This window comes from Pezoporus wallicus, unplaced genomic scaffold, assembly GCF_028554395.1.
Source record: "Pezoporus wallicus isolate ANWC-B61680 ecotype Strahan unplaced genomic scaffold, APGP_CSIRO_Pwel_v1 contig_8542, whole genome shotgun sequence".
NCBI classification, from domain to species: domain Eukaryota; kingdom Metazoa; phylum Chordata; class Aves; order Psittaciformes; family Psittacidae; genus Pezoporus; species Pezoporus wallicus.
The window spans coordinates 312,156-328,120 of NW_026640148.1; the positions used below are offsets into that span (position 1 = coordinate 312,156).

The window sequence follows — 15,965 nt, forward strand, 5'->3', positions numbered from 1 at the left end:
TACTACGATGAGGCAGCAAGCACATAAAGTGATGGGCTGGCTTTCTCTGTCCTGGGTTATTGTAGAATGGGTTGGGTTGGAAGGGACCTTCAAAGCTCAGCTAGTTTACCCCCCCTTCAATGAGTAGGGTCGCCTTCACCAGATCAGGTTGCCCAGAACCACATCCAGCCTGGCCTTGAACGTGCCCAGGGATGGGGCATCCACCACCTCTCTGGGCAGCCTGTGCCACTGTTTTACCACCTCATTGTAAAAAATTCCTTCCTCATGTCCAGCCTGAATCTCTCTTTTAGTTTAAAACCACCACCCCTCGTCCTATGACAACAGGCCCTGCTAAAAGTCTCTCCCATCTTTCGTACAGGCCACTTTTAAGAACTGAAAGGCCACAAGAAGGTCTCACCAGAGCCTTCTCTTCTCCAGGCTGAACCAGCCCAGCTCTCTCAGCCTCTCCTCACAGCAGAGGTGCTCCATGCCTCTCGATGGTTCCCATCTCATATCATAAACACCCACAACCTCAAGGAATCAGCTCAGAATCACCAGGGCAGCCTCAGTGTTCAAACTGTTTCATGCAACCTGACCCAATGTATTTCTGCAGCAGAAGCTCTCGACCTGGATCTCTGATACCCTGAAACCCGCAGCTGAGGAAGGAGCACGAGCTGGGCTGTGCTGAGAGCTCTGCAGCTTCGTTACACAACCCACTGTGCTCAGATTGAGCCGAGCCCACTCAGCTGCCTTCACACCACCTATGCATGAAGCTGTTACTAATTCTCATTTATAGTCTTGATGCTGTCATTACCCATCACTCATATATGATCAACGGGACAACAGGCTGGGGCCGAGTTTGTTGTAAACATGAGTTCTTCAACCTTGTTCATACACTAGCACGCTCCAGAGATGTGCAACATGGAGATGTAATAAGAGCTGTAACTGGCTCTAGATAAACAAAAATAAAATGAGGAGAGTTATGCAATCCGTGAAGGATATTCCAGCTCATTAATCAAGCGAATGCTGACAGGACCTTTAGTACCAGGAAAGCCAAAGCGCTCTTTCATGTTGGAAGGGCAAGAATAACTAACAGTGAAGCAATTCCACCACAAGGACAACATGATATGATTTGTAAAACCCTCAAGTTTGCCCCCAAAAGCAGAGCCAGCCGCCCTAGATGTTGTTTACTTTCCGGGTTGCTCTCTCTGATTACATGCCATCAGCATGTGATGGTCTTTCTTGGGATTTGGACAAATGCAGTCTGCTGATTACTAAATATTTATAAACACTTGTCCAGCACCAGACAATCAGAGGTTTTGTTCAACCATAATTCCCCCATAACACTTATCCCTTATGTATTAATATGGGTATAAACCCTTCGGGTTTTGGACTTTAAAATCAAATCTTCAGAAATAAGACCTGCAGCATGTGATACCAAGAGGTAGGTCTCCTGATACAAAGCCAGATTTGCTTAACACCCTTTTATTGCTGCTCAAGCAAGCATGTGATTTGCACAGAACATTAATTCAAATGAACCGAAATGTCAGGCTGCACCATACGTCCAGCCAGGCTGGGGACACGTGTTATCCAACACGAAGAGGTTAATGCATCAATGCAGCCAATTATATCTGGGCAGCGTTAGCTTTACAAAGCAATCCTGATGAGGACACTGCATAAATGCCCCACAATAAAAAATGGCATTGGCTTTCAGAAACCAAATACTCCCAAACCTCTGAATTAAATCACAATTAATTGTGCCATGAAGCAGATGGGTATCTTCAGGTAAAGACTCTCTATTGACCTGGCCTCTCAATGTAGGTAGCTGGCTGGCAGCTGGTGTTGTACTTTGATAGCAAAGTACCTGAAATTAGTTTTAATTTCAGAACTATAACAAACAGTATATGTCTGGGGAAAACCTGGTGATACCAAACACTTGCATTGTGTAAAAGCTATGCTACTTCAAATACAACAGTGCTGCTTGAGCTCTATCCTTATTTTAAGACATCAGTAGTTGTTTATGCAGAGAGAACAGCTATTTTTAATACTCCTGTAAGTGCCACGAGTCCCGAAGGCAACTTGCTCTGTTAAGGGCAGTTTTGCTCATGATGAAACAGAGCTATGGACAGTATATCTGTACGAGTAGGATAACGGAGCCAAACCCCTCCCTAGCATGACTCCAGGGAAGAGTTCAGTTCATGATGTTTAAAGCTGTTATTTGAGGACACAAGTTAAAGTGGCTTCAAAGTGCCAGGAGAGCCTCCACAACCGCTCATGGCTGAGCAACCTTTGCTCCGGCTCTGCTGCAGAACATCGAGGCAGGATGAAGGGAAGGGTTAGTGCTGGACAAAGGATTTGTCCTCTAGCCCTAACATGTCCCTATGGGGACATTGTCCTCCCAACCCATGATGGCTGCTCTGCCATAAAGCCCCTCACTGTGTAATTACCCATGGAAAGCTCTGGTGTCCTCCAAGGTCCTGGAGGCCCCACTCATTCTTTTGCAACCTCTTTTCCACCTCCCAACCATATTTACTTCAGTCTCCTGAAGTGGACATGCCACTTAGGGCCCCAAGGAGACAACCTGGCCCATAAACCTGAGCATTACAGGAGCAGAAGCTCCCGGGGCAGCAAAACAACCCCATGGCCATATCAGGAGGCTGCTAAGATCATGGCTGCTGTCAGGTGCAAGAGGACCTGTGAGCAAAATCACTGCACAGGACTGACATTGAACATGGTGCTTCTGAAGTCCTGGGACAGAAACTCTATTTCAGGGGCAGCTCTGTGGGACTCTGCTTCTTAGGGAGGCCTTGAGGAGACCTCTGAACATGCTCCCATGCCAGCCACTCATTTGGATTCAAGGCCCTCAGTCCCAGAATTATTTCGGGAGAGTACAAAGGAGTGAGAGTTCCTTCTCCTTCTACTGCAACGTGTCTCTAAGTTGCCCTAAAATATCCAAAGGAACCATTTAACAAGCTTCTTCCAGCTCCCTCCATATTTACAAGGGAGGAAGTGACCTGGGAAAGCGTCTGTCGCTCGACGTGGAAACACAGTGCTCACGGCATGGTAAAAACAACTGCTCTTACAGCCTGCGTCCCATCTCTCACACCGGTCACCAGTGCCCTTTGCTCACCCAAGATCCAATCTGCCCTTTGTGTTTTGGCTCTTGTGTAACAAATTTTACCACAGTTCATAAGATTCTTTTTTTTTTTCTAAGCCTAATGCGTGCCAAATACCTTCAGCATGAACATCATTCCTGCTGGGGCTAGTGGCTGACGCCTCTCTTTATAAATAGAGAAGTAGGTGCAAGTTGAACAGGGCCCAAACTGGACTTTAAACATGCTGAAAAAGCCAAGCTGGGGCAGCAACTAAATCTACTCTGAGCTGACCATCTGAGCAAGCCAAAACCCCCTAAAATTCTTCCTAAGCTATTTGTAGATCCTTTGGATTTAAGTTTCCCTACAGGTCATCAGCTTCCTCTGATGCTATATTTTGTCTCTTATATTAACACGCAGAGATTTGAGGTCATGCCCGTTCAGAAATCAGGTTATGCAAGATAATTTAAAACTTGAAAAATTAGAGAGAAATGGGAATAAGAAGCTTAGGCCTGATGAAATCCAGGCATCTGGCAAAACAGCTCCCTCAGAGACTGCAGAGGGAAATGATGCAACCAAGATGACCTGAGAAACCTACAGGGCAGGACAACGCTCACCACCTCTGTCACTTTTATGGCCGAGGTCAGTGCCTTGCACCATTGTCAGACTGACAAGAGATGTGTTATACATTCACAAAGTGTACTGCAAATGCTGACAGCTGGGGAAAAGGGAGAGGCAACCACAAAAGGGGTGATTTGTCACTGTTTCTGCTGTAAATCCCTGCTCTAAGGGCATCTGAAGTGACTTGTTTCTGCTCTCCTGCTGCATTCAGAGAATCCCAACTAAGAAGGAAACAAATTTTCTTCCAAACAAGGAGTTGCACCGGGCTTTTTGGGCTCCCTCTACACTCTAGGATGAATGCAGTTACACATCTAATGTCTTCCTCCAGAACCCCCAGACTTACCAGTCTATCTCAAGATGGGCGAGAACCAGTCAAACTGACACCCAGAGCAACTTTCTTTTCCTATCTAACATTCCCCACTGGGCTTCTATACAATCTCAAGCCTGACCTCTGGCATGCCACCAAAGCACTCAGAAGACACCACGAAGAGAGGGTACTTACTCCCAAAACTCTGTGACAGGAGAGGTGAAGTTAGTGGCATTCAGTGATATCCAGAGTGTCTTGTTCTTCCTGAGAGTGTCTTCCACGCAGGTTGGTGTGTTCCACTTCTGGTGGCAGTGTGCCCATGGCAGGATGCTCTGGAACGACTGGAACAGGTAGTAGAGTCCCCAGGCCAGGATCACGATGTAGTACACATTCAGAAGGGACACAATCACTATGGAAGCATAACCAATTCCTGGCGAGAGGAGGAGAGAAGAGAAATACATGCAGACGTGACAGCCACTTCTTGCTAGGGCACCTTGTGATCTTGTGGAGCTGGTGCTATTCCCATTGTTTCGACTTGATGAATCCTGCTCTACCACACTGCTGATGGAAACTCAACACAGCTCAACTCAACACAACTCGCCTAAACTAAACTGAACTCAACTCAACTCAATCACACAAAAGCACAGACCTGCCACCATCTCTGACGAGCACTGGCACCTAGGGCTGAGTTTCTGGCTGTGGTTTGCTGACACTGGAGAGAAGGTCTGCAGGGTGTCTACCCAATTTAGCACTACCCCACTACGACTGGATTAGTCTACTAAGACTATTTCAAGTCTTAGTAGAAGAAATTCAAGGCATCACACTTTGCTTATTTGGAGCTACATCATCTCACTTCTTAGGTACCTACGTGGGCAACCTCATTCTCACCACACTGATTCCCAGGCCAGCTTCCTTGGAGGCAGCTCAGCTGGGCAGCCCCTGCACCACTCACACTTATGGACTGGCTCAGCTCAGCCTATGTGCAAAGGAAAACAACAAAAAAAGACAGTTCTTGAATGAGCTGAAAAGGAAAATTCCAAAGATATCAATGCGAAAGCTGCTGCTTCAGCCCCGATTTCACTTGTGCAAGGGAAGCACGATATGTGTGGCTGTTATGGTTAATTACATCAATGTTTAACTCTGCTTACAAAGTTTGCCACTTAGGAATAACCAGGGAAAAAAACAGATTTCCTTAAAAATCTTAGAGCAGTCTCTTACAAGAGGACGAAAAGCCCATGAAGTTCCCTTTACCACCACTCTGATGGCTACCCCAGCACCCGGGACACCTGCCTCATGTTTTACAGTTTCAAACCTTATTGCAGCAGGGATTTTACCACCGGAGATTATTTTTATGCCAGGTAAAAGTAAGCAGAGCAAGTGCTATTTATTCTGTAGAGCTTCATTTCATTCAGGATATATAGCTAGTCACGTTATCAGAGCTGCAACTTCTCTTCACGGATGCCTAGGAGATTGCTATTTAAACAAGGAACATTCCTTCCTCCTCCTCAAAAATAAAGTGGGAGGAGGAGGAAGAAAATGGAGCTAAAGCAGCACCATTACATCAACTTCAGCAGCGTTCTGAGCATTAGGTGGGAGTGTGAGCCACAGAGAAAGCCCTCACTTCAGCTTGGGGTGACATGAGGGGAGAGATGCCTGGAACAGCAGTGGTGGGAGTGCAGGAGACACGTCAGTGTGAAGTGCCCACTCTTTCCAAATGGGATTTGAGGAGCGCTGCTTAGTGCAATTATTCCAAATGACTCTGCCTGTGCTGTCCGGCTGTGCAGGGTAATCTATACACAAGAGAGGCATCTTCAGTAATGTTTCTAACCTGTCTTCTTTTTTTCACCTTAGTGAACTTCCAGAGCAGCATTCCTATAATTCCTGTGAGTGGCCAGTGGTTCTTCACTCACTGGCAAAGGTTCTTCAATACCATCAACCAACATGCCTTTTTATCCATGCTCAGTTAGGACAAAAGTCCTGTTCCTCAATCCTATCAAAAAATGCTGCCCAGGTTTTGGCTGTATCAGTAACAGAAGGATGATGCCAATGGCAAGGTTTCACGTGGCAGAGGGATTTTGATTTCTAGCCCAGTATAATACTTTGAAGATGCTTTCATGAATGCCACCCAGCCTCCCAAACCAACACTTTCTCTGATATGTGTGAACAAAACATGCATTTGCCTTTTTAAGGCACAATATACAATTTCTTTCTTGCTTATCAGCAGTTCTGCCAGTTAACAAGATGATAACATCAGAATCAATACCTTACTTTGTCCTTCAGACTCTCTGACTTCTACCTTTCCAGGAACCAATATCATACCCTCAGTTACTACAGCAAATAGCTGAACTAATGGACGTGAGGGGAAAAGCGTTGCTGCACACGTTTTACAGAGGTGTCTTGAAGCAGGAAAGCACAACAGGATATACTAACCAGTGAAAATAGGGCAGATCTTTTCCCAGCATGTGATTCCACCTTCAGAGGTATACTGTCCTAGCACCACCTCCAGGAAAAACACGGGAAGACCTCCCCCAAACAGGAAAATGAAATAAGGTATAAGAAATGCACCTGTTGAGAAAATACAATACAGAAAATTGAGATGAAGGAAGAGAACGCACACAAGATCATCTAAAAACTGGCAACAGGGGTATATACACAAAAGAACATTTCATACTTTAATATCAGTATATAAGAATCTCATTCTGGGGTATTTTGTTCACATTCTCTGCAAGACGAATGGGTGTATATGTCTGGAAAGGGCATTTTCTCACCTTTGTGAAGGGAAAATCTGCTGTAACGATGGGGTTAGGCACGTGGCAGTTTCATGTGGCTCAGAATGCTCTTGTTCTGATAGCCACTGGTCTGCAATCCTACTGGTCTGTATCAACAGCCTATCTTTAGGTTAAAACTCAGACTCGGTAGCAGCAGAAGTAACAGAGCGGAGAAGGCTCAGCAGTACAACATTTGAGATTGCTTTTGGTTTTCCCTAATTAGTTTTTAACAAAAACTAGTAAGTAATCACAGAATCAACTGGGTTGGAAAAGACCTTTAAGATCATCCAGTCCAACCGTTCCCCAGCACTGCCAAGGCCACCACTAACCCATGGCACTGAGGGCCTCGTCTATGGGGTTTGTGAATGCTTCCATGGACAGTGATTCCAGCCCTGCCCTGGGCAGCCTGGTCCAATGCCTGAGCACCCTTCTGGGAAGGAATTGTTCCTCAGCTCCATCTAAACCTGCCCTGGTGCAGCCTCTCCTGAAGACTGGCGAAAAAGGCAGGAAACAGATGTGGGAATGTTTAAGGATAAGGCAGATGGATTGATTCATGAGAATGAAATCCAGGAACACTCACCTCCGCCGTTTTTGTAGCAGAGATACGGGAACCGCCAGACATTGCCTAAGCCAATGAAGCCCCCAGCCACAGACAGCAGGAAGTCGATCTTGCTCGCCCACTTCTCCCTCTGGGGTGGCTTTCCTTCTGCCTCATCCTCAGGCCGTGTCCCCGGGCTCTTGCCAGGGGAGGGTTTGAGGATATCCTTGTGGAAGTCTTTCAAGCACTGAAGCTTTTCCTTTGTTGCCATATTTCTGCTTTCTACATAGAAAAGAAGATAAAAAACACCCTGGTTTTGTTAAACAGCATTTACTGGTAAAGCTCTAGCACTGCAAGAACTGTTCAACCAGTGCTGGTTATCAAGCTGAGATATGAAAGGACATTCTGCTGACCAAGAAGAGAAAAACCACCCCTGGACTCTGTGGTCACCTCTTTGATGCCAGTGCAGTGTAGGGGATAGCAAAGGTTTGACACTACTGCCTACCTGCTGCCTGCAGAGAATAGGTATACAAAGGCTGCACACTGCATCGGCAACTGGTGCTACTGAGCACTCTCATGCTGTTTCCATGCCCGTCATAAGGTACAAATCATGGCATCTGATTCCTTCTCAAACATTTAAGTGAAATACAGCAGAACAGTAAATCTCACCTTTCCAGATAAAACCCATTCCTCTAGTTCCCAATAACCTGAACCATCCTGTATCATTTATTGCCTGCAATTTCCTTTCCCTGAAGTATTATAAAGCTTTCAGAAAACTATACATTCATAAAAACTGGAATGGAAAGCCATTTGTTCTAATCAACCTGCAGGAACTGAAGGAATCTTTTCAGTTTATTCCATTTTCATAACTGCACTGTTTTCCCTTGACATCAATAAAGGGACAAAAATAAACCTTTATATTCAATTATTGTCTTCTACACACTCTGCGATTGAACTGTTTGCCAAGAATGATGGATCCTTAGTTAAATTAAGAAGTCGCTGGCACGAGTCACCTGATGCAAACCCCAAAGCATAGTAAATCAAGGCTGGGTTTAGAATTTATATATAGTTTATGATGTTCAAAAATCACAGACTGTGGAAAAATAAGAACTGCAAGAACTGCTCTAACAAGTGCCTTTATACCCAGGATTTCCTAATGAAAACAAATCAGGAACAACTTGTAGCTTTTATGTTAGCTCAGATCAGCTCAGATCTCAGGCATATGAGGCCAGTTCTTCCCCCACTTAACTCCAGTGACTTTAGCTGGATCTGACCAGTTATTTTTTGCACAGTGTTTTGCTACTGAAAAGCAAGTGGAATTTTCACCAGAACCAAGCAAACCAACAAGTTCATTCCAGACCACAATCATTTCCTACTTGTATGTGTTGCTATGGGTGCACAGCCATAAAAACATCATGCTACAGATTATCCCCTTTGATAGCTGCCAGCCTCTTGTACCTGCTTGCTGGGTGTGCTCTCTAACCTGATTTAGCTTGTGGCAGTGACCTGAAACCAGAGTGGACATTAGCTCTGAAGGAAGTTTTTAACCCAAACATGGTTTTGGGACAGATATGCATCACTGTACCCACAGCTCTTTCCATCCACTGCAGAAAGCTCCAGAAAGTGAACATTTCTACCAGCCACAGCACCTCCAGATTCATCCCACTGACATGCTGGTGGCCCCTGCAAAGCAGGTATTGAGACCGCAGTCACCTAGCAGCCCATGACCTACAACGGGACCGTAATCTTCACTGTGCTTATCATTATGACTTTCTGCTCTATAAAACAGGCCACTGCTGGCTGCACAGAGGGGATGTGAGCAACTGCAATACCCCCTGGCCAACAGCAGAGAGAGCTCATAGGAGGAGAAAGTTAATCGAAGGGTGATGGATCATCACCACCCCCTAAAGTATTTCCTATTGGTTGCTGTTAGTCATGGTATGAGATGAAGTAGTATAATTACTGAATAAATATGGTCAGGCCAGCTCTGTAGCAGCCTTCAAGCACGCAGTTGCTTTGGGGAATTAATTCACAATAGCTACCCTGTGCTCCTAGCATCATGCATGGAGATGCATGGAGTTGCATCCAAGAGGGATTCACAGTAGCATTAAACCTCCCTGGGACATCCACATGTCACTCCAAGCCCCTGCATCATCCCCTGTCATCTCTTGAGGGAGAAGAAAAAGTAAGGAGGTGCAACTGCTTTTCTTCAAAGAGTACCTACAAGGTGGCTGATGTTCTGCTCTCACTACAACCAGGCATGGAGAAAGCCCAATTTCACCTCCTTTTGCCATTTGTGCTGCTCGAATCCATATCTGAGAATGTCATAACCATCAGGCAACAGGCTATTCTGGGCTGAGGTATGGAGGGCATTCAGACTGTCACTCATGGAAGCTGCTCAACACGGGTTATTGAAACACTTATCAACAGAGGAAGAAAGTGTGCGAAGGAGAGAGTAACTCACACCTACAGCTTAGGGTGGGCTCTTGTTTTCAGATGATTTTGCAGTGAACTGCTGGGACAGCCATAAACCTGCTTAACAGGGCACAGAAATACATAGATTTATAGATCCCTGCAGGATTGGGGTTGGAAATAGGGGCTTAACTGCTCCCCATGGGGACTGATACTGGAAATACCCCAAACCAGTGCAAGGGGCACACGGGCTACCTTTGTGTCAGAAACCCGAGGGGACCTAAAGGCATTGGCCACGTCCAGGATTAAAAACCCTTCCAGGATTGCAGCTTTGTGCAACCTGCTTTTATCCTGCGACACAGAGCTCTTTCTTTCCCTGCCAGCTCTAATCTTCTTGCCTGCGGATTTACCCTGACCCAAGTGTGACTCAGTTCTACTCAGGCTCTGCAAGCCTGACCGATGGATTGCGTTCTGTAAACCCTAACGAGGGGACAGGGTGATCACCCTGGGGTTTGTCCTCATTACCCGCACGCACAGTGGGAAACGGTGCCTTTTCAGACTCCTACCCCATCACTGTGTGGGGCTGCATGTTAAAAAGGGATTTCTAATTTGCCTTAAGACACCCCCAAATTAACGGCCATGCTTGAAAACCTAATTACCGAGTGCAAATTTGTTTTCTGCCTTAGCTGAAGTGTGAAGATCACGCAATCCCAGACTGGTTTGGGTTGGAAGGGACCTTAAAGCTCCTCCAGCTCCAACCCCTGCCACGGGCAGGGACACCTTCCACTAGAGCAGCTTGCTCCAAGCCCCTGTGTCCAACCTGGCCTTGAGCACTGCCAGGGATGGGGCAGCCACAAGTTCAAGGTCAATTATTATCTTGAATCATGATCTTTCCTTTAGCCCACAAACTGCAAACCCTCAAGGTCGTGCTTGCTTTTGGGGCGGCCGTTTCACCACACGGGTGGCAGGAGATGGCCCACCACTACTTCACTGCAAGCCAGCAGCTCTCACTGGCAGGGCACAGTACAGTAACTACCCAAGGCCTGTAGAACATCACAAGGACACCTGTGCGTCCCTTATCTAGTCTTGCTGAAGTCCCAGCTGTGCTCCAAGGAGCGGCCGCTGTGGCTGGCAGGCACGTACCGTCCACCAGTACCATAGGAATTGTCGCTAAGTGGCCACCTGGGACTGCGGTCCCAGCCCATGTCACGTTCAAGGGATGTCGGATTTATCCCCCTTTGCTGCCAGCCATTGGTGTCCACCCAGCCATTCCCAATTACAGGAACTGTCTACAAAGGCTGCAAGGGTGGGGGGTACGGGCGATTCTCCTTGGTGAAGAAAAGCCAAGAAAATAAAGTTTGTTTAGTGAAAGGCATTGTCTTTTTCCTTAATGGGGTTGGAGTTTCATTTCCTTTAGTTATGTCCCACTGGGTGAGGTTAAAATGGCTCTTAAGGGAAATAGTCTGACAGAGATGCTGAAACAATATGTTGTCACCGCCCAGGTCAGAACCAGAGAATAATAGGTTATTTTTACTGTATCACTTAGTGGGGATGGTATCCGAGATCTAAGTCCATCTGATTCCCCCAAGGAAATGTATTGTAAGAAAATGCTCTTACAACCACATAGTCCAAAAGGAGTGATCCAAGTCTGCCTCCCGGAGACACATATCTGCCTCTCCAGGAGCCACATCTGCCTGTGAGAGTACCCCCTCCAGGAAGCTTTGGATGGCCCCAGGATGCTCTGGCTTCATCTGATGAACTTAATAAGGATAAATAAAAAGCAGCAGTCAAGCCCGCTGTTTACAGCCTGCTACCAGGCTGAGTGCAGCCAAACTCAAAGAGCCTGATCCAAAAGCAAGGAGAGAAAGGATCCAGTCTGTCAGGCCTAGGATGTGCTCTCATGTACACTGGTACAAACCCCTGTTAGCCAAAGATCAGGGAATGGTTTGGGTTGGAAGGGACCTTAAAGCTCTTCCAGCTCCAACCCCGGCCACGGGCAGGGACCCCTTCCACTAGAGCAGCTTGCTCCAAGCCCCTGTGTCCAACCTGCCCTTGAGCACTGCCAGGGATGGGGCAGCCACAGCTTCTCTGGGCACCCTGTGCCAGCGCCTCAGCACCCTCACAGGGAAGAGCTTCTGCCTAAGAGCTCATCTCAGTCTCCTCTCTTTCAGTTTAGTTATTGAGTGTCAGATCGATGCTGGTAAAACACTGAAAAACAGAACAAGAGAGGAAGCACAGGCACTTAGCTGTTCTCGAGCTTCTACTCCCTGGCGCAGCCAGAAGCACCTCAAAGGCTCTTCTCCTTCTGCAGGAGAATCACCCATCTGTCCTTTGCCCCTGGTGCATAAATCTTCCCACGTGAAATACCCCTACAATAACCCAGGTTCTCTTCCTGCCCTCCGTGACTGAAGAGTCTTTGGTGCATAGCTGAAAATACCTAAAGAGCAGGCATCGGCAGAGTGCTTTCACAGCCAACCCAGCCTGGCCATCTACTGTGCTATGGCCATCGTATCTTTGCACATCCAGGCTGCACCTCAGATAACCCATACCCTTTCAAAATACTGACATTGAAATGCAATCCCTCATAACGTGTACAAAATGAGGGGTAGGGGAAGGGGAAAGCACTGTGCAGAGGAACCAGACGATGAGATGCAGGTAGGGGAAGGCCACCAGCACAGAGAGGACCTGCTGGTTGTCAGCACAGACACAACATTACTGCTGAGCCACTGGCTTTCTTTGACATGGGTTACACATCTGAAAATACACTGTCCAATGTCTACTTTGGGATTACAGTCATGATCCACTCCAAGCTTCTTACAGCCAGAGACAGACCACTAACACAGGTTAACACCTTCCAGGAGGAGAAATTCATTGTGGATGCCACTTCACTTTATAAGCTCTAAAAATCAAGTCTTCCAGACAATGGCTTTCCAAATGTGAATGGGAACACGAAAATCAAAGTCTGCCTGTACACACAGACAGGTACCTGTAAATATTCATGCATGCCCTGTCCTGTGTCTGAGGATCAGAAACCACAGCAAAGGAGCTGCTTCTCTTTTGGTCAACGCATATAAACGTTGAATAGGGATTCATCGGACTGAACTGGTGACTAGAACCCTAACCGGGCAGCTGTTTTCTAGCTCCTTCTTGCCTCAGAAAACTAAAAGCAAAGCACATACACAAAGTGTCTTTGACCTTCATGGGAATGACTACGATTGATGTCATGGACTACGTCTGCAGTGTGATTTGTACCACCACTACTTTTGCTTTTCAAGGACCCTTTTCTACTACGTTTAGCCTGGGCAGACTGTATGTGTTGAGCTTCTCAGTCCTCTCTCTTCTTCTGTCTCAATGGCTTTTGAAGGACATCTGTTTATCACATAGTTAATTCTTCTAACCCTGGTTTAGACATTATCGTATCTCCTATTTTCTGCCTTTTTTTCCCCTTTGGCATCTTGGGAATAGTTGAGTTTTCCCAGATCTGCCATTTACGGGTTGGTTCGTTCTTTTTTTTTTTTTTTTTAATTATTATTATTATTTTGTATTCACATTCATGAATCTTTCAAAATTAGTTGCCCTGATTGCTGCATCAGAGCTGCTCTTCAAATAAAACAGCTTCCACTCTCATTGAGAGCAATGGAAAAGCTGCTATTGATTTCAACAGTAGTAGGATCAGGTCCCGAATAAAACTGCATTTATTATGTTTGGCTCATTTCCTAGGATTACTTGGAACTTTGAAAGCTGTAATTCTGGATGTTGACAGCTTTCCCTCCCTCCCGGAGCAGTGTGGTTAAGCCAATCAATACATGATTAAAATAAACAGCCCCTTGATCAAACTTATGGCTTTAGTGCAAGTCTTTCTGATCTGCAGAAGAAAAAGCCTTTCTGTTTGGCAGCCCTCGAGGCCACACCAGTATCCAAAGAGCACCTGACTTCATTTATCGGCCTGAGCTCTTATCCAAGTTCTTTCTGCTTCATTGAACAAGATACCCACATTTTGTGGAAAATAATACCACCCCCTTTATTGCACACATTGCCTCTCCTCCTCCTAAAAATGCACTACATCTCACTGTTTCTTTGTCTTCGATGGACCCCTCTTTTTCCAATGACATTTCCCCGGCTATGGGTTATTTAAAAGCTTATTCATTTGTCCTTTCTTCTTTCTCAGTTTACCCCCCAACTTTCACCATCTCCCTTCTCACTTCTTCATCTTTTCTTTCACTATGAGACTTTTCCCAGTCTCCTAAGACTGACTGGAAAATCTGCTACTGAAAATTTCCTAGGAGCAAAGTGCACTCCCTTTATAAAGCTGGTCTATTCCGAAAGGAAAGCCCAGGGCTTAATGCGCTTTCTTTATCATCAGCTGTGGTCTGGACAAAAGGAATCTTTTTCCCCCCACATGCTTTTTCTTGCTGGTGATTCCGTTAGTGCTCTTCAAATGCTTCAAATAGGTACCGTGTCACAGCACAGAGCTGCCATAAAACCCTGCATCTTTGCTCAGATTTCAGCAGCAGATATCCTGCAGCCATATAATACTCCTGATGCTCATTTTGTTCTACTTATTTATGTGAAAGAACAGAGCAGTTACGACTAAACCCAGGACAGAAGGAAATTAAAAACTCCTTTCCCATTGTGTGGGGTGGAAAAAAGAAGAACCAATATTCACAAACTTTAATGGGTTCCAGAGGGAACATGACCCTGATCCTAAACACAGGGGCTGAAGTGAAGATGATGCTTCCCAGCTTCAGAGGGACAAACCTGATTCCCCAGCAAGATGGCCCAGGGCAGCCCTGTCCCCTGCAGTGGTCAGTGAGGAAGAGCATGGCATGTAGGCAGAAGCTCTTCCCCGTGAGGGTGCTGAGGCGCTGGCACAGGGTGCCCAGAGAAGCTGTGGCTGCCCCATCCCTGGCAGTGTTCAAGGGCAGGTTGGACACAGGGGCTTGGAGCAAGCTGCTCTAGTGGAAGGGGTCCCTGCCCGTGGCAGGGGTTGGGACTGGATGAGCTTTAAGGTCCCCTTCCAGCACAAACCATTCTATAATTCAATGAAGTAAAGGACTGGCACACCGGTTATGACTCCATCCTACTGAAACCCTCTGTGGACGCAGTGACTTTTGCATCCTAGGGAGCAACCAGGCATCTGGCACTGGAAAGCCATGGACTTCTTCCTCTGTCCCCTCTGCAAAGAAATGTGATTCTTACAAAGAGGGCCATAGGGAAGGAGAGTGTGAAAGCAAGGGTTGGCAGAACCAGGGAAACTGCTCTTCCCTTGTACTGATACTGGTAGTTAGGTGCAGTAGAACATCCAGTTAACACTTGGTTTTGTTCATGTGAAGCCAGCTGCTGACCTAATTTAATGCCTCTTGGATGCGCCAGCTAACAGTCTCCTGTGAACAGGCTGGAAAGAAGCACCAGCTCCCGGCTGCCCTCCCTGCGTACTACCAGTGCAGTACCAGCTCTCCCCAGAAAGCCAACCGTATCCTGGGCTGCATCAAAAGGAGCATGACCAGCAGGTCGAAGGAGGTGATCCTGCCCCTTTACTCTGCTCTTGTGAGACCTCACCTGGAGTATTGTGTGCAGTTCTGGTGTCCTCAACATAAAAAGGACATGGAACTGCTGGAACAAGTCCAGAGGAGGCCACGAGGATGATCAGGGACTGGAGCCCCTCCTGTATGGAGACAGGATGAGAAACTTGGGTCCGTTCAGCCTGGAGAAGAGAAGCTGCGTGGAGGCCTCATAGCAGCTTCCAGTATCTGAAGGGGGCCTATAGGGATGCTGGAGAGGGACTCTTCATTAGGGACTGGAGTGACAGGACAAGGGATAATGGGTTCAAACTTAAACAGGGGAAGTTTAGATTGGATATAAGGAAGAAGTTCTTTACTGTAAGGGTGGTGAGGCACTGGAATGGGTTGCCCAGGGAGGTTGTGAATGCTCCATCCCTGGCAGTGTTCAAGACCAGGTTGGACAGAGCCTTGGGTGCCATGGTTTAGTGTGAGGTGTCCCTGCCCATGGCAGGGGGGTTGGAACTGGATGATCTTAAGGTCCTTCCCAACCCTAACTATTCTATGATTCTATGATTCTATGATCATGAAAGTGAGAAACAAGTGAGAAACACTGATTCACTGGGTGGCTCCACTTCTCCAGGCCCCCATCTTTAAGACAGGGCCCATAACAAAACGCAGGAGTACACCCAAGTGGTTTGGCAAGGTGATAGCTTTCCAAGCGAGATGGACATTGTTGAAGAAGATTCA

General features: G+C 46.6%; 1 protein-coding gene across 11 annotated transcripts in view; it reads right to left on the minus strand.

Annotated features, from left to right (window-relative positions):
- Positions 1 to 15,965, minus strand: part of SLC6A6 (solute carrier family 6 member 6) — a 110,124-nt gene that overhangs the window by 21,773 nt on the left and 72,386 nt on the right. For all 11 annotated transcript variants that reach the window (XM_057417691.1, XM_057417682.1, XM_057417690.1 and 8 more), the window contains 3 exons: positions 7,348 to 7,587; positions 6,430 to 6,564; positions 4,195 to 4,429 (listed from right to left, as the gene is read on the minus strand). In XM_057417691.1, the coding sequence (XP_057273674.1) occupies positions 4,195 to 4,429; positions 6,430 to 6,564; positions 7,348 to 7,576 (599 nt within the window). In that variant the 5' untranslated portion in view covers positions 7,577 to 7,587. The remainder of the gene's footprint in view (positions 1 to 4,194; positions 4,430 to 6,429; positions 6,565 to 7,347; positions 7,588 to 15,965) is intronic.